We start from the raw sequence: 26,259 nt of genomic DNA on the forward strand, positions 1-26,259 counted from the left end.
CTGTCACAGTACCCTCTTAGAAAGGTGGTCTTTCTACTGGTCTTTAGAATGTGATGAAAGTAGACTGAATTATGTAATATTTTTCAACAAGTTGTACAGAAGCAACATTTTCAGGTAAGATACAAACTACAATATTTGTTTTTTTCCTAAAATATTTTTCTGGACCAGTCATCATGGTATTTATGTCAACACAGCCTTATTTTCATCTCAAAAGCAAATATTTCCTCTCGCACCTCTATCAGATAGATACTTTATCTAAATGCTAGTTTAAAAGTTGCTACAAAAACACATCTAGACAGTTACAATGTAAAAATAGTGTTTATTAATTCCTGGAATGCTTCAAACTTACTACATATCAAAGTTAAATCATTATTCAATATATTTCAGTTTTTTAAAGATGGGCTTATCAAAAGAAACACCAGTCTTTGTACGTCTGATATTGCTGCATAAGGCTGTATCTATTTAGCATTAGAACTCTGGATTTATTTTGTTCTTCTACATAATTTAAGCTCCCTCATATAAAATGTAAATAGCAATCACAAAACATTTTGGGGTTTGTGGGTGGGAAAGCCATAGTTTTCCAAGATCTGCCACTCATTGTACACTCAGTCATGAAAATTCTCATCTAACTGTGAGGTCCAAACTGAGATGGATGACCATTTGGAGAAGCAGGTGGTGGGGGCGGGGGTGGGGGAGGGGGTGGGGGGAATGGGAATGGTGGACTATAAATGTTAGAGTACATGTTGGGCCCTGTCCACATCATGTTTGGATTTGGGGGTGGAAAGTGATGCATCTCATTACCAACAGGTCCATATCCTGGAGGAGGAAAAGGATACTGCAGCATCATGGGATTTTTTGGTCTATGAGGCTGTGGAAACATTGCAGATTCTTGATGTAGCCTGTGATCTGAAGAGTACAAGTGCGGAGCTCTTAGTTGTGGTCTTGAGACGCTTGGATTAACAGATGGATGAGGAAACCTGTCCCTTGAGAAGCCAGGGTTAAATTCTCTGCCACGATATCCTCTTGAATAATTTGAAGTAGGCTTTTGCATAGGCTGATGTTGAACTTCATTATTCTCACCTTAAAAAATAGCCACAGAATTACTTTTTTTTTTTTTAGTATTAATATTCAAATTTTAGAACTTGGACTATATTTAAAACAGTTTAGTCTAAAAGTCTGACAAAACAGGTGGTCTTCTCTTCCTCTTTAAAATCTAAATTAAACATAAAAGTATGCCACCCACATTTAAACAAACTCAAAACCAGGACTAGATTATGCTTATCAGCTGACCTATTTGTGTTTTAAAAATGATGAAAAAATAAAACATATGAACTGTAAGGTATCTTTTAAACATCTGTGTGATTAGTGTGGTCAATAAATTACCATTTGTAAACAAAATGTTAAATAAACTCCATTAGGTTTTTTGTTTGTTTTGTTTTGTTTTTGGAACAATGCTGAAACAACAGTGATATTTAGTGGGTTTTTCTTGTAGGATTTGAAGGATTGAAAATTAGTAGTAAAAAGAAGAAACAACCCCCCCCTCAGCATGCTCATTGGTTTATTTACCATAGGGATTCTCAAATTATGAATAGCACACGCTAAAGTTTACTTTACAATAAAATTTAAGAGTTTGTTTTGAATAGAAAAAATATAAAGCTGAAGATGTAAAATTTGTGTTCTGATTCTGTGCAGGAGTTTTCAGATTTTAACTCCACTGAACACTGCTAAGATTACTGGTACTGGATTACCTAATAAACCACCAACTGTTTACTGGGTAAATCCAATAAACCCAATAATTTGCCTGTAGCTGTTAAAAAACCACCACATTTTGGTAAGATAAGAAGCCAAGACACAGTATTTATGCATAGAGTCGACCAATATATGCAAGGCTAATTATAATTATATCACATTATCAACGTGAACCATTGATTCCACATATATTAATATGCATTAAGCATACAGTATCAATATAACATTATTTTATTTTATATATATATATATATATATTTTCCTAGCAGTTACAGGGCCTGTTTTGACCTATATCTTTTTATAAGCCTGTTCACTTACGCTAAGTATCACTTTACAAAGCTAAACTCATCTTTGGCATTAGAACACAAGAAAAGTACCAAAGGGAAAATACATTAATGTTCTGACATGGTACAAGCTGAAGAGGTACCTTCATGAACCAGTATCTAAAATACTAGTATCCAAAATAAGAATAAGGATGGAACAGAACAACAAGATAAAGAACTGTGACAAACTGGTGGATTTTAGTGATATGTAAAAAGTTTTGTAACTTGCAATATCATTTATAGGATGATAAACACTCCTAGTTAAAATGTGTAACTTTGGGAGCACACCTTGTGTGCATGTTGAATTTAACAACACCTGCACAAGACAGCTTCTCTGAAACTAATATTCTTTAGCAATGAACCTGACTGAAAATGGTCATTTGGCCTCTTGAATACATTTCATACCAAACCAAAGTGCGGTCAAGCAATTGACTATACAATTTATCAACAGCAGTATGACAAATCTTGATTTTACCATTTAAATTTTACATGTCTCATGCAAGGTAGTGTCAAAGGATATCCTCTATATTAACTCTAATTATTTAGTTTATCAGAGTAAGCACATATGAGGCTTAATCAGGATTTCGATTTTTATGATAACAAAAAATGCCATGGAGCCCTTAATTAAACGGTATTTTGACTCACTGTGGAAGATCATTTTAAAAGCATGTACATTTAAAAAAACTGATCTTATTATTCCACCAAAAGGAAAATTATCAGGATGTTTTTGGTCATAAAATATTCACAAGATTCAGCATTAGTCATCTAGGGAATTTGCATTTTTATTGACATTCCTACTGTTGTAATAACTGAGACTACAGGTTAATTATGAGCTCAACTGTAAAAAAAAAAGTGAGTGAGTTCATAAGAGGTCACAATTTATAACAACAAATGTTGATGTGAAAAGGTGCGGAAGCAAAATAGAAAAACTCAATTAGTCCCAATAAAAAGACCTAGTGATATAACTCAAAGACTATGTTAAAATCATGCTTGGTAAACAAGAAAAGTGTGGAACTGAAAATCAACAGGCCAAAATTGGTGTTTCGGAAACTAGGCCTAACAACTGGTGAACAAAAATATTGAAAGAATGGACTATTCCATCCAAACCTCCCTTTCGGGGTTCTTAAAAACAAGACTTTAAAAAAAAAATTAGCAAAAGCAGCAGCTGATTGCCAATGACGACTGAAACAAGCTTCCCATCATGGCTGCCATTCCAAAGATCTCCTGGGATCCCAGAACTTCTTATCCTGAACTTGAAAGACAAACTGAGACAGAGGGAGAGCGCGCTAGATGACATCACCAGCTCCAGTTGAATCCTGAATACTTTCGGGGATGTTAGACTTTGCCAACTACTTAACGCTTCTATGTATCCTTTTCTTTCCCCACCTTACTTCTTCCCTTCCCTATCCCTCTCCTTTTGCCTTCTGTCTAATAAAAACCAAGACTGCATATTTTGTAACACTGCTATAAGCCCATGACCAGAAAGAAGCACCTTACAGCAATGCCCTGAACAGCCCAATGCTGTTGCCAAGGCTTGGTGTGGCTGATAAGACTGTGTATTTCCAGAAGTGAGGTTGCAAGTGAAAGTCAACATCAGGGACAGAAGCTGCATTTTCCCTCTTTGTTTTTCTTCTCTCCCCTTCTGTGTTTTTGTCTTATATCTTCTTAGGAAACAAGATCAGACTTTAACAGCAGCAGCAATAACAGCCCCAGCCTATCACAACTCATTACCTCTCTTTTTCCCAAAAAGGACAGCTATTACTGTCTTGGATATCATCTAAAAGATTGTCAAACAAGGGTTTTTGTCCTTCTAAAAATTCTCTTCAGCTCAGGAGAAGGGAACAGGGGATGTTGTTAAAATGAAAGCCTTACTTAGTACTTTACATTTTAATTGCTTTAACTGATTTTCCTTCGTTTCTGTATCTTTAATAAAAGGTTAGTAGGATTTTTAATGGCATTCACCATGGCACTAAGCAGGTTGAGGTCTCTGTCTACTAAACACTGAACCTGGTTTAAAATATTTACTGTTGAACACTAACTGAGTTATGTTAACAGCTTTGACTCTTTGGGCCCATTTATTCAATCTAAACGTGTACACGGTTATGTAGTGTTTGCACACACATGCAAATTTAATATTAAGTATATATATAATCTTCCAGACAATGTAATACTTAAGCAAACTAATATTTTTAGTTCACAATAAAATTCTCATTTAATCTGTAAATATTTAAGCTCATCTGATAGCAATTCTTTGGTCCAGTTTAGTGAGTTATGTTTGTATTTGGCTTTCAGACTCAAAACCAAAAGAGAAAAACAATGGTGAACTCTTGCAAATTCCAGGCCACCACTAGAATAATGCATCAAGAACAACTCTTGCCAATGGTTTAAGGGTTAGACTATTCTAATAAACTTTGGTGCGTTTGTGACATTTGTGCAGATACATCAACATATAACAGATCCTCCACTTTTCCAGTAAAGAAATGAGATTATTTAAATTTCAGTTACACCAGAATCCTTGTCAGACTATGTACACTTACTGGGTTAATGTAAATGGAGGGGGAGGGGTTAGGTTCCAGAGAATTTTTTTTTGCCAGATAAAAGACATTATATATATATATACACTCAGGATAAGTTTTAAATAATTTTATACTAACAACTTAATACTGCACTGATTGTGAAGCTTAGTCGAGGCAGTGGCCTAGCGGGATCGGGGTATGGGGGCTTGCCCTGCTCCACTCGCCGGGCATTCCAGCCAGGGAGTGGGGTCGGGTTGCAGGGCTTGCCCTGTTCCATCCACCTGGGGCTCCTGCCGGGGAGCGGGGTGGAGGTATGGGGGCTTACCCCATTGTGCCCGCCCGGCACTGCTGCTGGGGAGCGGGGTCGGGGCACGGGGGCTTGCCCCGGTCTGCCTGCCCAGTGCTCCTGCCGGGCAGTGGGGTGGGGACTTGCCCACTCCCCAGCTGAAATGGGTGGGCAGAACAGAGCAAGCCCCCCGCACCCCCACCCCACTATCCGGCAGCAGCGCCAGGCGGGCAGAACGGGAGGGGCCATACAACGTAATAAGGGAACACTGCAGGACTTCAAAGGAGTATGTTCTCTAACAGGTCAGCAACCGAATAACAAAACAACGTTAACCAGGACAACATTAAGTGAGGGGTTACTGTAAATGATGAACTGAGTGCTTCATCAAGATTAAACGTTTTCATTTAGTGGGTAGGGTCTTCTCTCTCTACTCAATGGCTCTGCACTGAGGCAACTATGTCCTTCTAGCCAAGGTGGCTGTGATGCAGCTCCCATGCAGTCTGTCAGTTTTGATAAATGTTCTCTAGAGAGGGCCGCTAATGAGTCATTACTCCTTTTGTGAGAGTTCATGACAGCTGCCCCCAATGTGTTCTCAGCTACTGTCAGCTATGGAGTAAAGAACTGAATTCCATTCCTAACCATGTTTCTTACTTTTTTCATTTTTGGATAGTAGGTAAATTGACAATTTAGAATATTCATTATATGTACTGCTGATACTTAATTAGTTATGTATATTTACATAGAAAAAAGTGATAATTTAGCAAAACAATCTCCTCAAAAACTTATTAGTGTGTTTATCTGTATCAAATAGTGCAAGTTTAAGGGATGTGTCCTCATGTGTTTTTAATTACAACTTTTTAAAAAAATGAAAGATTTCATGATGAAATGTACCAAAGCTCCAATATTAAACCAGTATGAAATTTAAAGAAATCTCTATCACTATGCTTTTCAGACTTGGTCTGAGGGATTGAGGTTAAACCATTTATTTTCTCTATGGTATTTACTCACTTGATTCATTCACTTCTGATTTAGGTTTCTTTCTTTCTTGATTCGGAGCTTTCTTTTTCTTTTGTTTTCTCTGCCTCTCCGTTTCATCATCACTGAAATCTAAGGCCTTAGAAAAGTAGAAAAAGATATTATTTAGAAAAATTATCAAAAAGTTGTTATATATTTAAAGTTCAACATTTTAACTTTTAGAATACCTTACAGAGGTCCTTTGGAAAATAGTTTGATCAAGTAATTACAGACTGTATCATAATATATATGCACAAGGGATTAAAATTAAGGTTTCACAGGCAACTTTAATTCTATCATTTCCTAACTTCTGAATGCTTAACTTAGTTTTTTGGATGTAATAACTAACTATATATGTGTAAAAACATAGATGTAATATTGTTAATAGCTACTGGATGCTGCCTACAATGTATTTTTACTCATTAGAAGTTAATGAGTAACAGGGTAAGCCAGTTATCACACAGCTAATAATTCATCATTCCAAAATTTGAACTGGCCAGAAAAACCCTCTACAGTATATTGGCAGTAAAGGCATATTTAGGCCTGATAGAAGTGTATTGTGAATTTTAAGAGTTTGTCTGATAACATTTAACAGTGTAAGCATAAGTAGAATCTAGCTTCAAACCTTGAGGCCAAATCGGGAGTATAATACTTAGCAAAAGTGTGTACAGAACTCCTGGTTGCAGCCCTGCAAATTTCAGTAACACACACTTGCTTAAGGTGAAGAATAGAAGCTACCACAGCTCTAGTGGAATGAGATGGTACTGTCGCAGGCACAGGAATTTCTGCTAATATGTAACATTCAACAATACATTTTAATCCATCTAGAAATAGTCTGGGAATAACTGTATAACTCATGTGATTCTTAGCATAAAACATGAATAATCTAGATGATTGTCAAAAGCTTTTAGTTCTATCTAAATATGCAAGAGCTCTTATTTCCAAAGTATGTAAAACAGATCACCCTTATTAATGTGCAGCTTTGGAAAAAAAATACCATCAAATTAATTGTCTGATGTGAAAATCAGAAGCCACTTTTGGCAAAAACCTGGGATCATTCCTAAGAACCACCTTATATTTGTGAAAGGACATAAAAGGGGGATCAGCCATCAAGACATTTAATTCACTCACCCTTTTGGCTGCTGTTATGACAATAATGAATTCCATTTTAACTGACAAATAATAAGGAACACTCATCCAAGGATTCAAAAGGTGGCTTCTCGAGTGTAACTAAAACCAAATTAAGATCCTAAGGAGGGACAAGATTTCTCAGAGGGTGAATGCATAATGCATTGCCCCTTCATAAACTTCTTAACCATATTATGCACAAGCAGCCATCTACCATCTACTAAAAAAATGGTAAGCAGAGATCTATTTGAAAGTTCAGTTGGCAGCTGAATGGGATAACCCCTTAGTTTTTAAGGTGCATTAAATGTTCTAAAAGGTATGGTAGCTGAGACAGGAGAATCAGACTTTCCCTTCATCCAAGCCACAAATCTGGTCCATTTCAAATGGTAACACATTCTAATAGACACCTCTGTAGAATTAAGCAGTATATCCTAAACCAATGAGGAACATGTCTGCTCAAGAGCCAGAGTCTGATCACCCAGGCCATCAGGTGAAAGCACTGCTGGTCTGGATGAAGAATCCTGCCCACTTGCTGAGACAGAGGAAGACGTACAAAGGCCCCATTGAACAGCTGAAGGGGATCCATAAACCACTGCGGATACCACCAAGTCAGAGCAACCAGAAGCATCTCTACCCTATCCTGACTTATCTTTCTCACTGCCTTCTGAATCAAGGGGGTGGGGGGGGGGGGAGGGGGGTTAGAGCATACAGATGACCCCTTTCCTTAGTGTAGAATGAAAGCATCTGATATGGATTGACTGTTCCTGTCTGCACTTGAACAGAAAGGGCGAAACTTTTTGTTGAAGCTCATAGTGAACAGGTCCATGTCTTGCTGAACCCAACTGGAAAGTATGCTCTGAATCAACTGATCCTTCAGTGACCATTTGTACATTTGAGAACTGTCTCTATCGAGATAATCTGTAATTGTGTTCTGTCCTGCTAAATGCAAGACCACTGGATAAATGTCACAAAGAATGCACCAGTCCCATAACCTGATCACCTCTGCACATAGCTTAGCAGGGTGAGCACCCACATTTGTTGGCATAACACATAGCAGAACTACTTGCAGAAACCTTCCAAGTGAGGGAGGAATGATCTGAGGGCCAGACAAATGGCTCAAGTCCAACACAATGTGCAAGCCTCTCTCTTGAAAAGTCCAGTGACCTCAAACTTTAAGTTGGTTCAGATGCACCCTTCACCTCACCAAACATCTGTTGACACATATGAAGTTACGATCACCAACAACAGGCGACTGAACTGGACACCTCTGAAAATGTTTGCTGACTACCACATCAATGTGTCCAGAATGTCTCAAGGCACAATGAACAACATTTGAAGATTGTCCAGATTTGTTTGTATACTCAGGATATCCAATGCTATACTGGCCTCGTTCTGAGACATGTAAGTAGTAGCTGCCATGAAACCCAGAGAAAAGATTAGTATCTTAGGGCTTGGCTACATTCGAAACTCCAAAGCGCTTCCGCGGGAGTGCTTCCGTGGCAGCGCTTTGAAGTGTGAGTGTGGTTGCGGCACCAGTGCAGGGAGAGAGCTCTCCCAGCGCTGCAGGTACTCCACATCCCCGAGGGGATTAGCTTACAGTGCTGGGAGCCACGCTCCCAGCGCTGGGGCACTGTTTACACTGGTGCTTTACAGCGCTGTAACTTGCTGCGCTCAGGGGGGTGTTTTCACACCCCTGAGCGAGAAAGTTGCAGCACTGTAAAGCGCCAGTGTAGCCAAGGCCTTAGTGTTATCTGCGAACTTGCATATCTGAATGTTTAAAATATATTGCAATATCTTTTAAAAATTCTGTCCTCCGGTAGAAAGGCTTTCCAGGTTACTGAGTCAAATATAGAACCTATGAATAAAATTCTGAGTTAGACAGAGATTTGATTCTTTTGACATTCAGAAGTTGTCCCATGTCTGAGGAAAGGGTGGTTGTAAAAGCAAAGAGGCTTAATAGATCCATGCAAATGTCAGCCTTTAATAGCCAATCATCCAAATAAGAGTAATCAGAAATACTCTGCATTCTCAATTGACCTGCAACCACGGAGAGGCAATTAGTAAAAACTCTTGGTGCTGTGGGCAGGCCAAATGGCAGCACCTTGTCATGGAAATAGTGTTCTGCTGCCACAAAATGAAGGTACTTTCAATCATTGTCAAATGATTGTCAAACTGGCTCTGTGGATATGGGGAAAGAAGTGCACATGATGTACCTTGACTTTAACAAAGCTTTGATATGGTCTCCCACAGTATTCTTGCCAGCAAGTTAAAACAGTATGGATTGGATGAATGGATTATAAGGTGGATAGAAAGCTGGCTAGGTCATTGGGCTCAATGGGCAGTGATCAACGGCTTGATGTCTAATTGGCAGCCAGGATCAAGTGGAGTGCCCTAGGGGTCGGTCGTGGGGCTGGTTTTGTTCAACATCTTCATTAATGATCTGGATGATGGGATGGACGGCACCCTCAGCAAGATAGGGTCCAGAGTGACCTAGACAAATTGGAGGATTGGGCCAAAAGAAATCTGATGAAGTTCAACAAGGACAAGTGCAGAGTCCTGCGTTTAGGATGGAAGAATCCCATGCACTGCTACAGATTGGGGACCGACTGGCTAAGCAGCAGTTCTGCAGAAAAGGACCTGGGGATTACAGTGGATGAAAAGCTGGATATGAATCAACAGTGTGCCCTTGTTGCCAAGAAGGCTAACGGCATATTGGGCTGAATTAGTAGGAGCACTGCCAGCAGATCGTAAGACGTGATTATTCCCCTCTATTCAGCACTGGTGAGGCCACATCTGGAGTACTGCATCCAGTTTTGGGTCCCCCACTACAGAAAGGATGTGGACAAATTGGAGAGAGTCCAGTGGAGGGCAACAAAAATGATTAGGGGGCTGGGGCACATGACTTACGAGGAGAGGCTGAGGGAACTGGGGTTGTTTAGTCTGCAGAAGAGTGAGGGGGGATTTGATAGAAGCCTTCAACTACCTGAAGGGGGGTTCCAAAGAGGATGGAGCTAGGCTGTTCTAAGTGGTGGCAGATGACAGAAGCAATGGTCTCAAGTTGCAGTGGGGGAGGTCTAGATTGGATATTAGGAAACACTATTTCACTAGGAGGGTGGTGAACCACTGGAATGGGTTACCTAGGGAGGTGGTGGAATTTGAGGTTTTTAAGGCCCAGCTTGACAAAGCCCTGCCTGGGATGATTTCATTGGGGTTGGTCCTGCTTTGAGCAGGGGATTGGACTAGATGACGTCCTGAGGTCTCTTCCAACCCTAATCTTCTATGATTCTATGATATTTATGAAAATATGTTCTTTAAATCAAGAGTCACAGACCAATCTATGACTGAAAGTGGAGGCAAGTGGAGGCAAGAGTTAATGTATAGAACCGAAATTTCCGAATATAATTGTACAGGTTTCTTAGATTTAAAATTAAATGAACCACTCCACTTCTTCTGTACCAGAAAGTAACCTGAATAAAACTCCTGATCCCTCAGGTGTTTGGATACCTTCATTACAGCCCTTATGAGAAGTAACTTCTGCACTTCTCAAAGTAGAATAACCTCATGAGACAGTTCAGTGAAAAGGGAAGGGCAGGGGAAACTGAAAGGTTTTCAAACTGAATGGCATAGTGGTTTCTATAATTTCTAGGACCTATTCCTCCAATATAATAAGCCTTCATTTGCTGATAAAATGGACTAGCCTATCTCCAAACTGAGGAAGTGAAGGGTCCTTGCTGATTAGTTCTGGTCACTTGATACTCGCATCAAATCTCAGGGTTGGTGTGCAACAAAGATGATGGAGAGGTAGCAGACTGCTTATGTTTAGACCTCGATTTAAAAAATAAATAAAAAAATACAACACTTTTTATGCTGGCTCTAAAATGACATACCCTGCTCGTGCTGTTGATGTCTTTGATATGATGAGAAACAACCCAAAGATGACTGCAGATAATGCTGTCTGATAACAGAAAGGAGGAGTAAAAGGTCTATTCCTAATAGAAGAAATCAAGCCCAAAGAGCAGGTCATCAATCTTGTCTTCTTCAGCAACTCATCCATCTTTTCACTGAGAACACTAACCCCTTCCAAGGGGTGATCTTCCATTTTAATTCTAGCACCGAGACAAAGAAGAGGAACAAAGCTAAGCATGTCTCCTCAGAGTAGCAGTAGACGTCAATGCTCTAGCAAAAGAGTTCAAGGTGTCAAATGAAGTCCAGAGACTGTGCTTTGCCAGAATCTGAATCTCTGTTAGGATTGCATTTGCCAGTTTCCTTTTGTCATCAAGCAAATCCTGCACGCTCAGTGCCATCTTTGGAATTGATAACAGGTAGTTTGCCACCCTAATACCAAGAGAGGAAGAAAAGAACATTTTTCTTCCTAGAGAATTAATTTTTTTTCCCTCTCTATCAGCAGAGGTGGAATGTGCCTGTCCATACTTCAACCTGCTACTAGCAGCAGCCACTATCAGTGAATTAGATGCAGGGTGTGTATGGAAATATAAAATCTGCTCCAAAGATATCTGATATAATTTGTCTGCTTTCTTGGCTCTAGACAAAAAGCAGGAGTGATCCAAGCTGTATTACCATGATTGGTAAAGACATGGGGAGTAGCACCATGAACACTGGATGAGATATCTTCTCCATAGGCACTAAAGGCAAATTCAAAGTAGACACCAGGTGATCCACTAAAACTTACCTCAGGTGGTGGCTCTTGGTCATGCTGCCATGATGCATCAGATCCTTTCTCCCTAAAAGATTAGACACAAAGATATTGAGAAGCTTTTAATAGCAATCTAATTAACTGGTTAACAAGAGATTCCTAATTCTGTGACTTTATGTAAAGTAATTACTTTACAAAAAACAACACTAAGATAACAGATAGGCAGCTGTGGCACCTTGAATAAAATGTAAGTGAATTTTAAGCTCGTCTTTAAAACAGTTTCTAACTAGTTAGAAATATATTTCACAGCTCGGTAGATCATGCAGTTACTACACACCATTTCTACAATGCTCCTACTTTGAGTGAAAAGTGAAGGCTTCATATAGCTAATATTAAGCTTTGGCTGAGTACTTTTTCAAATATTTTTTAAAGCCAAATTGTTACAGTAAACTGGGGTACCTGTTGTATGGCCATTCTCCTTCCTAAGGGTCTGTTTTGACAATGGCACAGCATAGTTTGGAGGAATAGCTAATGTTAAAAGGAGGTTCTTCTTACTTATGGCCCTGTGTCCAACCAACTCATCCTCCTCCGTATTGCCACTTCTGGTTTGTGCTTACCATTGTGTAATGCCAACAGACCCCGGTCGTCAGCAGGCAGGATGGAACCTGAGAGCTTAGTGCATGAGCCTCTACTGCATGAGGTAAAAGCCAACTGGCTTGTTAGCTAAGGCTGTAGAACAGACTCATTAATCTCTCTCTCTCTCTCTCTCAGTGGACTTGGTGCCACTAGATGGGACAGAGCACCACACCCAGAAAGTATGGGGGTTACATATACACTCCCCTTTTTCCTCAAACCACAATGATCATACACTACCTCTTGCTATCACTTTCGTCTCATTCCCCTTTCTATTATTAGAAACCCCTCACACCCACATCCACCACCAGCTGGAGAATTCATTCAACTGTTTTAGCAGGTTTTCTCTGCAGTTTACTTATTGGCACAATAGAAAGATGGCTTAAGGAAACAAAAGTAAACACTTCTTGCTTAACACAGAAGACGAACAATTACCAGTCCTGAGTTAAATTTCACTCAAAAGTCTGTAAAAAAACCCAAAGATATCAACATAAAAAGCAAATGCAAAAATGGTCAACTTGACGATTGTCCCTGAATTTCCACTAGTCAGTCTTCTGCAAATTAGCAGGTATGAAAAATTAAATTGTACTACCATCCATTTGTGAAAAAAATACTATATGGTAAACTTAAATCATGATATTGGAGAGAAAGTTTATGCAAGCCTTTTTTAAATGGTGAAAATATCTTTCTCCACATTGCTTACAAATAATTTAAAAAAAATGCTTTGATCTGAAATACCAAGATATTTGCTAAGATATTTGTTTATGCTAATGTTCTATTTCAGTGGTAAGCCATGGCTTGTGCAAAGTACAATAGAGATTTCTAGAAAGCAGTATTACAGTTCTATTATCCCTTTAAGTCACAGCACCAAATTGAGATGGGTCAGTTACATTGCCTCAAACTGTGCTATGGGAGGAATGCTATCTCAGAAAGGTAGAATCCTCCAGTCTGCACTGAGCATGCTTACAGATACACCCCTTCAAACTCTCCAATATACCATTATGTCCCATCTCGTCCTAACCTTTCCTGCCATTCTTGGTGCGTTTGGCCCACAGGTGGCACACAGAATGAGCAGTCTCTGCGCTCTGTGGAAAGCAAGGATACGTGGGAGGAGGAAGTTAAAGTAGGGTACAGCGTGGTGATTATTATTATATGTAATGAGGGCCATAGTGGCCACTTGTTTGTTTATCTCTTACTGAGTCCTTGGTCTTGTCTTCAAAGACTGATAATTCTGTTACCATAGGAATGCATATACTGCAGAATCTATACATTTTGAGTGCAAATACAGAGTTGCAGGAATTCCCTCCTTCTTCTAAATGTTCTTAAGAATATTTCCTGGGATACACATTTCAGGTTCTTTTCCAAAAAATAGACTGTACCGCTTCCTGCAGCTCCCAGTGGCCGGAAACGGTGAACTGCGGTCACTGGGAGCTGCAAGCAGCCGTGCCTGGTCAATATAAACAAACTGTCTCGCAGCCCGCCAGCAGATTACCCTGATGCATCGCAGGTTGCCTACCAATGATCTAAAGTAAATGAACAGAGAATGACTTGTCTGAACATCTGTTGAAAGTATACAGTTCAAACGCACATAATGGAGAAGTAAGGGGACACTAAAGTGAAGAAGCCTACGCCTGTGGATAAACTCAGTGAAAAGAAATACAACCACAGGAACAACAAATTTAACAAGCACTACAAGCTGAAGAGTAGCAAAAGATAGGACAGCAAGAGTGGAGCTGGACTTACAATGAAGAGGAGGAAAAGTTGATTCCTCTCTGAAGTGACACAATATACTACTGAGAGTAATTGTTAATGATGCATTTGGTGTTAACTGTACAAAGCAAGGAAGTGTGCACAAGCTCACAAAAGTTAATGTGTTGTTAACTTACAGTTCATTATTATAAATAGTTGGTAATATCCTGTATTATTTACTTTCCAGCTACGGTTTTGGGTTTTTCCTTTTAAACTTCTAAACATTTAAAATTATCCCTTTTGTCTTGGCTTGCCTCTGCCTCCCCTCACATTTAGTATAGCCTAACCTAGCCTGGAATCAAAGCATATGGATACAGTTAAAGCTGTATTAGTGGCTGCAAGCAATCTTAAAACTGAAATTCCCACAGGAGAATTAAGATAGACTAGTAAATGCCTAATGCAACATTACTCAGTGGATTTCACCTAATCAAATACCTTAGAGTGCTGAACCCAGCTCTGCCACTGCCTCACTGTATTGCCTGGTGAAATCACTGAACCACTCTATCTCAGTGTCTCTATCTATAAACTGTGGATAAGAATGCTTAATTATCTACTTCACAGAGATATTGTGAAAGATAAACTAGTTTATATTTTTATAGCACTTTGTAAATGTAAACCACTATGTAAGTGTTAAGTATTATTTATTATCTAAGAAGTAAATAAAAGCTAGTTTTAAAACTGAGTTTTAACTGAGAGGATGAATTCAAACTCTTAATAAGGAAGAAACAGATGCAAAAGATATCGGTGTACCTGGATTAAATTTAATGGCCAGTGATATGCAAGAGGTCAGACTAGAGGATCTAATGGTTCCCTCTGGCCTTAAACTCTACAAAAACTAACATTAAAGAGGGAGATGTCTTCTATCAAGATGGAGCAGATAATGAAAATGACTACTGTATATACTCGTTCATAAGCCGATTTTTTTTTAGTAAAAAAGGGAAGCACCAGAGAAGGGGATCGCCTGATGAACGGGTATAGAGAGGGAGAGGTGGGACACAGCCCCTCCCCACAACAGAGGGAGCAAGGAGAGGCAGCACAGCCAGAAGGGAAGAGTTGGGGCCAGAGTCTCTCCGCTTCTTGCCATGCTGCTCTCCCCCCAGCCTCTGAAGCAGCTGCAGCTCCGGGGCTGGCAAGCTGCAGCCGTGGCACTCGGCCCCGCCACCTAGAGTGGGCTGTGGCCGCGCCGCCCCGCCTGCCGGAGCACGCTGCGGCCATGCTGCCTGGCCCAACCCGCTGGAACATGCTGTGGCTGCGCTGCCCAGCCTGCCAGAGCAGCTCCAGCCAGGCCAGAGACATCCTCCCCTGGTCCTCCCCAGATAAGGTGGGAAGGGATGGGATCGGATGGGGAGAGTGTGGGGGTCCCGGGCTAGGGGTTGGGTCATGTGGGGGGTGGTCACAGGGGTTACTCCCCTGACCCCCAGCTTCTCCCCCTCCCCCCCAAAAAAAATTCCCCACCAGTTGCTGTCCCAGCCCACCAGGGTAAGCAGCTGGCGTGCCGGGACACTTTGTTTACTTAGGTTTACCTCTGTGCCTGCGGACGCTCGAGGTAAACAAACCATCTTAGCCCGCCAGCGGCTTATCCTCATGGCCCGGGAGCCAAAGTTTGCTGCCCCTGAATTATAGGGTCGGCTTATGAATGGGTCATAAAAATTTTCCATTTTTACTTATTCATCTGGGGGGGGGGGGTGTTGGCTTATAAATGAACTGGCTTATGATTGAGTATATACGGTATTTAAGATTTAAGATCAAAACAAAACTGGCTCAAGAATCCAAATTTCATGAATTGTTTCACCAGAAGTGTACTACCAGTTCACGTTAGGGATTCAGAACACTAGGTAAGCTTGATTCCTACCATCTAAAAATCTAATTTTAACCAAATTTCATTTTGTGTATTGAATCGCTAGTACTTGCTTTGTTAGGAACTCATTTGAAATTGCATCTGTCATTATAACTTCTCATAGCAAATGTGGTCACCCTTCAACGTCTTTAAAAAGCCAAATTGTGTAATCTTATTATATTCCCAGATAAAATATTGAACTCCTTAAGGTAAAGTACATGGGTAAACGAATGGTAAAATAGATGTAATTGTCTCAACAACAAGCATTACAAACCCAAGAAATTCAACATTAAGGTTCCATTTAAGAGATATCCAAACACAGTAAGATGTGAAAATACACAATTAAGGCACCTTAACCTCATCTTATGCAGTAACCATACAATTAAGATTCATACACAATAGTGTTTGTAGCCTCAAATTAGAAGATATTTGTTTCCAAAAACATTTGACTTGCAATTTTTTTCCTCATGGAAAAGCCAAGATACCTGAGGGAAGGTGGAATGTGTCAGGAGTCACAATCTTTCCTCAAGCATCTAGGCTTCATTCCCTTTGGGAACAATAGGAGACAGTGGCCATTTTCATAAAGGACTTTTTTCTAATGGCGACTCTAACTTCACTGTTCTTGTGAGCTATATGATGTCAATCATTTTGAAAGAGGGTGATGTTTAATAGTTTTCTGTAATAACACAATTTATCAGGGCCTGCTGAAGGAGAAACTTTCTGTTATGAAGAATAAAGGAAAAAAATGACTTTTAATCCTGTAAAACTTCTTTAAAGGTAGCCAATGAACTGTAAGTTATAACTATATGGGAAGCCTGAAGAGTTTGAACAGTTCCTTTATTAAGATCTCTCAGGACACAACAGTTGTCTAACACAGGGTGCTAAGTTTCTTAGTGGACCCATTTTTAAAGTAAACTTTAACTTGGATTTATTTGTCAATTGTCAGAAAGTGTATTCTGTACCCAAAGACTAAGTGCTATAATTTTGGAGAGGATACACTGAATTCTTCATACATAAAATTCTTTAAGAGTAAAAAACTCAACCACAACTATGGAGCCACTAGTGGGGCTTCCATACGTTTGCAGCACTATACGAACAAATTATGAGAATTTTTTTCCAGTTTTCAAATATGTAGATTAAAATACATCAACTATACTACCCAATGGTTCAGGGAAACAGCAGGTTGCCCTCCAGCAAGACACTGCCTAAAAGTCTGCATTTTCTTATAGCATCTGTGACAGATATGATTGACAAAGGCATATCTTTGTGTTTACATTTAACATTATGAATGTTATCTGTATGGTGGGTGCCAGCCCTTGACAGCATGAAAACTTCAAAGACTATTACCCTGAGATGGGCCAGATGATATGGACCCATGGAATATTCATAGATCTTTGTATCAGAAAGTGTTAAAGTGTTAAATATACTTGTGCTCCCGGATCACTGTGGAATCTGGAATCGTTAGGGGGTGATTACTGTAAAATACCAAAACTAATTATGCACAAGTGACTGAAGTTTCCCTTGGGAGAAGGGACAATGACTAATTTTACCTAATTTTACCAATTGTTTCAGAAGACTTCGGTACAAAGGCTTTTAGGGGTATAAAGAGCCAGCTTGAACTGACAGAAGAGGATCCTTTATTTTGATTCAACAAATTGACAAGACTTTTGCCCAAGTAGGGGCCAAACACTGAAAAAGGGTTGAAAGGACTGGAACCTGCCAAGGTCTCCACAGGATTTATGGGGAGATGCTGGTAAGTTTAATGTAGTGTTTAGACCATTTTATTGTTTTATATATATTCTCTGTAAGGCTTTTATCCCAAAATAAATGTACTCTACTTTGAAAGAGCTGTTTTGTTACTTATAACTACTTGCCTATGCTATTCATAACCCTTAGAGAACGCAAAGTGCAGGTGCTGGACTCTGGTCAGGCCTGCTGGAATAATCACATTGAAGTGCAGGAGGCCTATAAGCCTTGAACTCCAGTTTAGAGAAGGAGGGGTGCATGCCTCTGCCCAGAGAGAGGTTACTGCTCAAGGCCTGAGATCTAAGAAAGTATAGCTTCAGCAGATCACAGAGGGGGTCAAAGGTGCAGTTAACTTGAAACTAACAGAATCTATACTCAAAGCACATAAAACCACGAAAAACCTGGTAACTTTTTTTTAAGGGAAAAAGTAGATGAGAGTGAGGGAAACAAGTGTCATCTTGTAATAAGTATAAAAAGTTATATTTTGGAACATGGTAAAAAGTAAAAGGGTGTTTTATTTTATTTACTTTTTAATCTACATTTGGTTGATATATCTAACTTAAATTGTTTAGGGCATGAGTCACGAAATTAAGCCTGGAACAAAAAACTCACCAAACAAAATGTGTTCTAGAGAATTACTACATCTATGATTGCCACAAAGCCTATTATGATCCTCACAGTAAGTATATCTATGATGGACAGATTGAGGAAGAGCACCAAGGTACTCAAGTTGATTGATAAGATACACAAAAAATATGTACTAATATTGATAGTTCTTATCACTTCCGAATGAGGAACCTACTTATTTCAGATATTAAAACCCACTTTTAGTATTTATTAGAAAGTATCAATCTATTTAATGCATCAGTGGCAACTGAGTTCTTCTATGGACCATAATATTCCCTTTCAATGCATACATGGAGTGAGATCCTCTGTGGACAGATCTCCCACAAGGCTCCTCTGTGATAGCATCTCCTCTCTATAACTGGGATCTGGGCTGGGAAGAGGTGGAAGAAATGCACATCATTCTTCTCCAACTCCACAGAAATTGGATAAAAGATAATACATCTTCTCTGTATCCTCCTCAGTGTTCCTAGAGACAGTTGTTGCCAGAGGAAGTCTCTGGCAGTGCAGCTAATGGAGGCCATTAGGCTGGGGAGTGGGATTTCCCACTGGAGGCCTAGAGCCAGTGTCTCTGTTGGACTAGCCCAGCCTACTGGAGATCCAACAGTTTTAAGGAGAGGCTCTGAAGCCTTTTCCAGCTCCTACCCCCAACCCTGAAATAATATATATGGGAGCTACATGAGGGATCCCTATGAGGTTTCCTCCCATGGGTCTGTCCAGAAAAAGGGAAGAGCTGAGCCCAAATTTATTTTCTTGTGTATTAACTGAATGCATCCAGATTCTATAGGAATAAAAAACAAAATAAGTTTGGAAAAATACTATTATTGTTGGGTACTGCTGAAGAGACTGGTGAAATTTTGGTCCCAAGAACAAACAGAAGAGAGGTCCTAAAAAGCAACAATGGATAGTTCTACACGGCTCTTATCAGTGAATGCTTCTCTGGGGTTTGTCTTGAAAATTAGTAAATAAACTGGAATTTTTGAAGATTTAATTTGAAACTTATTCAGACAAATCCAAGCATCTGTCAGCTTTCTCAAAGGTTCCTGAGGCTGTCAAAGGCAGCACTAATGAGCCCATGCTAATCATTAAGCCCAAATGTCAATTATATTCAAGATAGCAACTGGGTTTTAACTGAAAATGACAGTTTCAGAAAAATTGTTTCAGCTACCATAATACTAAACATCTGGTGTAGCAATCTGTCCAAAAGTAAAACAATAAGCTTTTCTGACCACAATTTTGTTACATAAAACTTGTAAATAGAAATAACTGAAGTGCATATGTATACTACCTTGAAAGTATCTAATAGCAGCTGCATAATGGCTATCAAGGGGAAAATTACTAACAATTCTACTTGCACTGTTCTTCCCTCATCGTAGCATTAAGTATCATGGCTCCACCAACAAGGAAGCCAGGCTGCAAGAATCTACAATTCCAACTGGTTAGAAGTCAGACACAGTTGTCGGCCCAAATCACCTCCCAGTGTTTTACTACAAGTCCACAATGACAATTCTTTTAAGTCTAACTTTGACATCACCTAACGAGCATTCCCCAAGAGAGAAGGAAGACAATAAAGAGAAGAAGAAGATAACAGACAGTTATTGCTAAGTACATTTCTGCTGAGATACACATATTAAGCAGATACAACATGCAGTAAGAATAAAGGGGAGTTAATATTCTCATAGCAGCACACATTTCATACTCTGATCAAGTGCCTACAATATGGTTCGCAGATTATGGCATTGCACTGGAACTCATGAGATGTTGGTTCAATTCCTTCTCCAGCAACAGACTATCCATGTGAGCTTGGGCAAGTCACTGTAGGTACCATGTGTCTCAATTCCCCGTCTGTAAAACCATTGATGGCACTTCCCTGCCTCACACAGGAATTGGGAGGATAAAATCTATTAATAATTGTGAGGCGCTCAGAACCAACAATGATGAAATACAAACACTTAGGAGGGGAAACCTGCTTTTTGTTGTGTGTGCACACAACTGATTATTCCTGAGCAGCAGAAGACTGCCAAATTGCTTTAATGATGGAATGTAACTCTTGCATTTGATGTCAGAGGAACAAAAACATCTCTCTTCCTCACCCTCCACCCCCAGAATTTCTGTAAGAAAACAAATGTCTGTCAGAAATACCGGAGCAAAGTATCAAAGGGAACCTGTAGCTCTGGTAGGTCATTACATGACACTTAGCAACCATAATGATTGCCCATAATACTCAAACCTTGCTATAAGCCAGACAGGGAAACAATGACAAACTTGTCATCCTACTTCTGAGCCAGGCTTTTCTTCCTCAGCATACCACAACACAGTTCACATGAATAGAGATACTAAATAGCCTTCTGCAAGAAGGGGTAATAATTCTTTCATTTTTGAACTTTGGCATTTATTCTTAAGATTTATAAGTCCATAATATTTCTGATAAGTCAGCCTTTTGATGTGACAATAAATCTTAAAATTATACTCTTTAGATCGGACTTCATGTTTCAGACAATTGTATTTTCCCTTTTAGCAGGTGATTATAATTCATTAAAAGCATTACATTATTAACTGAACATCTACTTTCCTCTGGTGTACTAGTTAACAAAACAAAGTGAAGTTTATGCATAAAACACTGAAACTTTACTTTGTTCAATATGGGCTGAACATAGGCTACATTTTCAAAAGAGATCATAGCTTCCCTTATGATCCTGATCTTCAAGGTGTTCCTTTTTGAAAAGCTACAATTATCTAGTCAGGAGCAAGACCTGGAGCCTTATAATTGCTGTCAATCATCAATGCTGGCTGCAGAGGAGCTCAACGTATAAGAGACCAAAGCTAGCTGTACTTGGAGCTCTGATTCTCAGGTCACAATCATAAGTCTCAGCATACCCAGATACACTGAGAGATCTGCTGATGCAGGATGAAAAGAATGCAAAGCCAGTCCTATAGCCTTGCAGATAACTATGGGCTACATCAGACAATGTACTGCTACTCTACATGACCATCCTCCCCTCCACTTGCAGCACATAGATGCAATCTGAGTTGTGTAATATTAACTACAGTTGCAGAAGTGCTATTTTGTCATAATGCTCGACAATAAATTTTATACTATAACATCACATTTGGAATAAAAAAAATCAGTGTCAGAGGGATTTTTATAATGGTGGTAGAGTCTCTTAGGACAGAAGAAAACTTTCATTTGTGGAAGAAAGAAAATGAAATACATTACAAAGAAAAGGGGTGGCGGGGGTTGCAGAAATTGTGCCAATTACAATAAAATTAAACTATTTCAGATAAAATAGTGACATGGGAAGACTGAAAGTCTGGTTATGTATTTTAGGTTGTTTTAACAATAATTTAAGTTTCAGTAATTGCTCAAACACTTAGAAGCTTGAAGATTACATATGTTCCTCTAATAATTATCTTTCTACACTACTATACCTCTACCTCGATATAACACTGTCCTCAGGAGCCAAAAAATCTTAACACGTTATAGGTGAAACCGCGTTATATCAAACTTGATTTGATCCACTGGAGCGCGCAGCCCCTCCTCCCCAGAGCGCTGCTTTACCATGTTATATCCAAATTCGTGTTATATCGGGTGGCATTATATGGGGGTAGAGGTGTATATGTATAACTTTGTCATTACAGCCTGGCTGTGAATTTCTGAAAGAGTTTTGTTGGGGTGTTTTTTGTAGTTGTTTTTAAAGAAAAGTACATGCAGAGAAAATTAGATTATCTTTGTCAAAGTTGGTAGTACCAAATTTTTACCTCCCTCCCCCCATCCTGGCCAGTTTAAGATACTGTGCTTTGTTTAGCTACATTACAATATATATTATACTAATATTTTAATAAGTTAGATACTCACTGTTTTAGTTTCTCTGTGAATATATACTGGGTGAAGTCCTCTACTGATGGCGCAAAATACACGGTATCTTGGATATTAATACCTTTTGCTTCAATATGCTCAGGGCTGTTAAATAGTAACACATAGAAGGGATGCAAAACAGGACCAAATATCTCATATATCTGAAAGGAAAAAAAAATCACAATTTACCTGAAGAAAACTTCCAAAGAGAAAGACAACTGTGAAATTTTAAATGTAAACATTATTGGTTATTATCAAGACAACATTAACTAAACATTAAAATAATCACATCAAATAATTAATTTTTGTATGTTGAGATTTTGTGATCAGATTTTTTTTGAGTTGTTTGACAGAGTTATGTCTGTCTTCTGCAAATATCACTGCTAAAAAATAATTTTTTTCTTTCCATATCTAACCTTGTCACCACCGCACCAGTAGCAGTCTCTCACCAAATCCGAACTCCTCATCCTTGCCAACATAGTCTTGCCTCCACCCATCTCTCATTATCCTCTTCTACCGCTTTGACTCCCTCTGCTCCTCCCTGTCCTTTTGCCTTGTTACCTCTTTGCTTTCCTTTATTACTCTTTGGTCTCTCTCTTTAGTGATGTTGCTTGTCAAAGTTCAGGGCAAGGCACTTACATTTCCCCTCCATGCTCTACCAAGAGCAACCACTCTACATTACTGGATCCTCAGTCACCTTTCTTGGACAGAGATCCACATCTCTATCCTTCCTAAATGGGTCTTTTTTTCCCCCACAGGCTGTAAAGTTCCCTCCCTACACTGTGATATTTCTAGCAAGCTGGACTGCCCAAAGGGCCAGCATCTGCACTTTGCTTTCTTCCAGAGGTTATGAACAGTGTAATTGTCCACAGTTGCAAGTTAAAACACAGTTTTCTAAGAAAGCACATTTATTCTTAAGGTGAAAGCATTACAGAGAATACACTAAAAGAACCTATAAGCATGCTAAAAAGCTTACCAGAGATCACCCCAACTCCAATCTCTGTAGGTATCAGTCCTTCAAAACCCACAACTAGCTTTCCCCATGTGTTACCAGTTCACATGTATCTTAGATTCAGAACCACAATCACCACAAGTAGTTCTGTCTTTCCTTTATACTGCTCTTTACTTTATCTTGATCTCATGTAACAGGCGATCAGCAAACAATGACACACTCCTCATGGCATAGATTCTAAAGTATGGAGTTTTTTGCATAATCAGAGGTAGGGAATTTGCATTCACCCCCAACCCCCCAGACATTCCGCAGGAAAACCACTTAACACTTTCTGTTCCAAAAGCCCATTCTTGTCTAGCACATTGTTCAGTATAGTCCTTTGATCCCCAGCTCTCACATCTCCCCCCTCAAAATGTTACACACAATCCTGGTTCACAATAACATATAAACCAGGGGTTCTCAAACTTTTTCTGTCTGAGGCCTCCCCAACATGCTATAAAAACTCCAAGGCCCCCAGCAACTGTTTTCTGCATATAAAAGGCAGGGCCAGCATTAGGGGGTAGCAAGCAGGGCAATTGCCCAGGGCCCCACACCAAGGGTGGGTCTGTGAAGCTAAGTGGCTTAGGCTTTGGCTTCAGCCCTGGGTGGCAAGGCTTGGAATCCCAGGCTTCAGCCTCATGCGGTGGGGCTTCAGCTTTCTGCTCTGGGCCACAGCAAGTCTAATGCCGGCCATGCTTGGCGGACCCCCCTGAAACCTGCTTGGGGCACCACCGTGGGCCATGGACCCCTGGTTGAGAACCACTGATATAAACCATTCATTTAATACAAAGTACCCCAAAGATACTGAAACTTAATTCAATAAGGTCTCCCTAGGAAAGGACAGGAAATTGCCTTACCACACAGTCTTCTATACCCAGGTCCCTACCAAATTCATGGTCCATTTTCATAAATTTCAGTCATAGCACTTTAAAAATCTTGAACTTCACAGTTTCAAATATTTAAATCTTAAATTTCATGGTGTTGTAATAAAACATGAATATGTATTTAAAAACAGCAAAATATAAACAAATAAAGCCTTTAAGACTGCATTTCTTAAACTGGGAGTCCCAACCCAAAAAGGGGTTGCAAGGCTATTGTAAGGGGGTCATGGTATTGTCACCCTTATTTCTGTGCTGTCTTCAGAGTTGGGCAGCCAGAGAGCAGCAGCTGCTGGTTGATTGCCCAGCTCTGAAGGCAGCGTTGTGTACTTTTGTATACTTTTACCATATAGTATAGGGTACTTCTATAGTATAGGGTAAAAGTATACAAAATACCAGATTTCACAGTCTGTGACACGTTTTTCATGGCTGTGAATTTGGTGGGGCCTATACTTGGGAACAGTCTCCCTGTCTTTTTCTACCAAAAACTTCCTACCCCTGCCTAAAATTCACTTCTTCAAGGAACCCTTCCTCCCTTTTTAACATCCACACTGAATCCCTCACTTGTACTGCTGTTTTTGTGCAATTTGTCTTTAGATTGGAAACTCTTTGGACCAGGGAATGTATCCCTAAAGGTTCACTATGTATTGTGTAATTGCCCACATTTGCAAGTTACCACACAGCTTTACAGCACTAAGTGACTTGTAATAATCCAAGTATCATGCTCATATTCCTTTTTAATCTAATTTATCATTTTACTGATCTAAAATATATAATTTAGATAAGTAATCCATTTTTTTAATATAATTCAAACAGCCTGTATGTAATCTGAAATACTTCTCATAATGGGTCAACTGATTTTTCAAAATCTGCAGTTAAATTAAGATAATCAGCTTTAGACTGTGGACATCCACTATCTTGATGAGAAGTAACAGGCTGTAAAAATCTCCTTCCTTTACACTTTGTTGCTTGTTCAACCCAGAGAAAGCCTTCACTGTACAGACAGTATACAATGTACAGAAACATTTTAATACTTAAAGTATAAAAGCAAAATGGAAACTTGTTTTACAGACTCTTGGGTTTTTCATTTCTGACTTCTATCAGATACAGCCACAAATTGTTACTATTCAATCGGAAGGTAGCAATTTTTAAAGAAAGTATTTTTCAAGAACCATTTCTCCCTGTGTAAAAAAAATTATATCATTTTCTTTTCAAGTAGATATCAAATATAGGGAAAAGCACAATTTAATCTAAAAACCCCACTTAAATTTGTTCTGCAATTAGATGGCTTCTAAGTTTTCACTGAGTTCTCAGGAAAAACTGAAGTCTGAATGAAGTCTTGATAAGCAGGTGGATAATACTGAAATTTAGTGGAGAAACACCTGGCCACATGTGTCTAGAAACAAATATATAGTAAGGAAGTGATATTACAAGAACCATGCCAGGGGTCAGGCATGACAGAAATCCTTTGACTTACCAAACAGAAGAACTCTGAAGAACTAGTGCCCCTAATAGTGATAAGTTTCTGCAAAGGTTTGGAGAGAAGCAAGAAGGTACCAGAGCCCTATACATGCTAGCCAGAAAAGGAGAGCGCATAGCATACACGCTAAGCTGGAAGGCACTATTACAACAGCTGGTCAAGAATTGTTTTCAACATCAGTTTTTCCATCAGAAAATGAAACATATCTGTTTTAAGGAAACTTTTGTTGGGAATTTTTCTCAACTCTAGGATTTTCTGGTTTAAACCACAGAGAAAATCCCACCCCAGAAAAGCCAATAGCCTGGTTGTTAGGACACTCACCTGTGATCTGAGAGGCCCAGATTCAAGTCCACAATTTATCCCATGTTGTATAAATAATTCTATATTCAATGGGCCAGACAGACAGGCTGACTATAGTGATTATGGCACTCACATGGGACTAGGGGAGGGCGGAGAAGAGACCTCTCATTTTTTATTAAACATTTTGAAAGGTATTGATTTTGTCCTGTTGCAGAGTAGAAAAGTTTCTGAAATCTCATGGGAAAACCATTTCCCACCCAGTTCTAAGCACAATCTCTTTTCCCCATCCCACTGAAAAGCTGTAGCTCTGCTAATCATGTGACATCCAAAGCCCCTACATCATTGGTATAAATTTTACAGTAGCTGTCAGGCAGTTCTAAAGTCTAAAGCCAAAGCAGACCCTTAGAATCAAGCACCTGGAACTGGTACCCTGAAACCTCTCCCCGCCCCGCCACACACACCCCTGCACCAAGTATAGGTCTGTTTTCTATTTAA

At 39.5% G+C, this 26,259-nt stretch overlaps 1 protein-coding gene across 3 annotated transcripts in view; it reads right to left on the reverse strand.

The window, feature by feature from the left end:
* Positions 1–302: 302 nt before the first annotated feature.
* Positions 303–26,259, reverse strand: part of NAF1 (nuclear assembly factor 1 ribonucleoprotein) — a 62,261-nt gene continuing 36,304 nt past the window's right edge. For all 3 annotated transcript variants that reach the window (XM_045019964.1, XM_045019963.1, XM_045019965.1), the window contains 4 exons: positions 22,116–22,276; positions 11,707–11,758; positions 5,883–5,988; positions 303–1,080 (listed from right to left, as the gene is read on the reverse strand). In XM_045019964.1, coding sequence (XP_044875899.1) covers positions 626–1,080; positions 5,883–5,988; positions 11,707–11,758; positions 22,116–22,276 — 774 coding nt within the window. In that variant the 3' untranslated portion in view covers positions 303–625. The remainder of the gene's footprint in view (positions 1,081–5,882; positions 5,989–11,706; positions 11,759–22,115; positions 22,277–26,259) is intronic.

Source organism: Mauremys mutica, chromosome 5, assembly GCF_020497125.1.
Source record: "Mauremys mutica isolate MM-2020 ecotype Southern chromosome 5, ASM2049712v1, whole genome shotgun sequence".
Classification (NCBI taxonomy): domain Eukaryota; kingdom Metazoa; phylum Chordata; order Testudines; family Geoemydidae; genus Mauremys; species Mauremys mutica.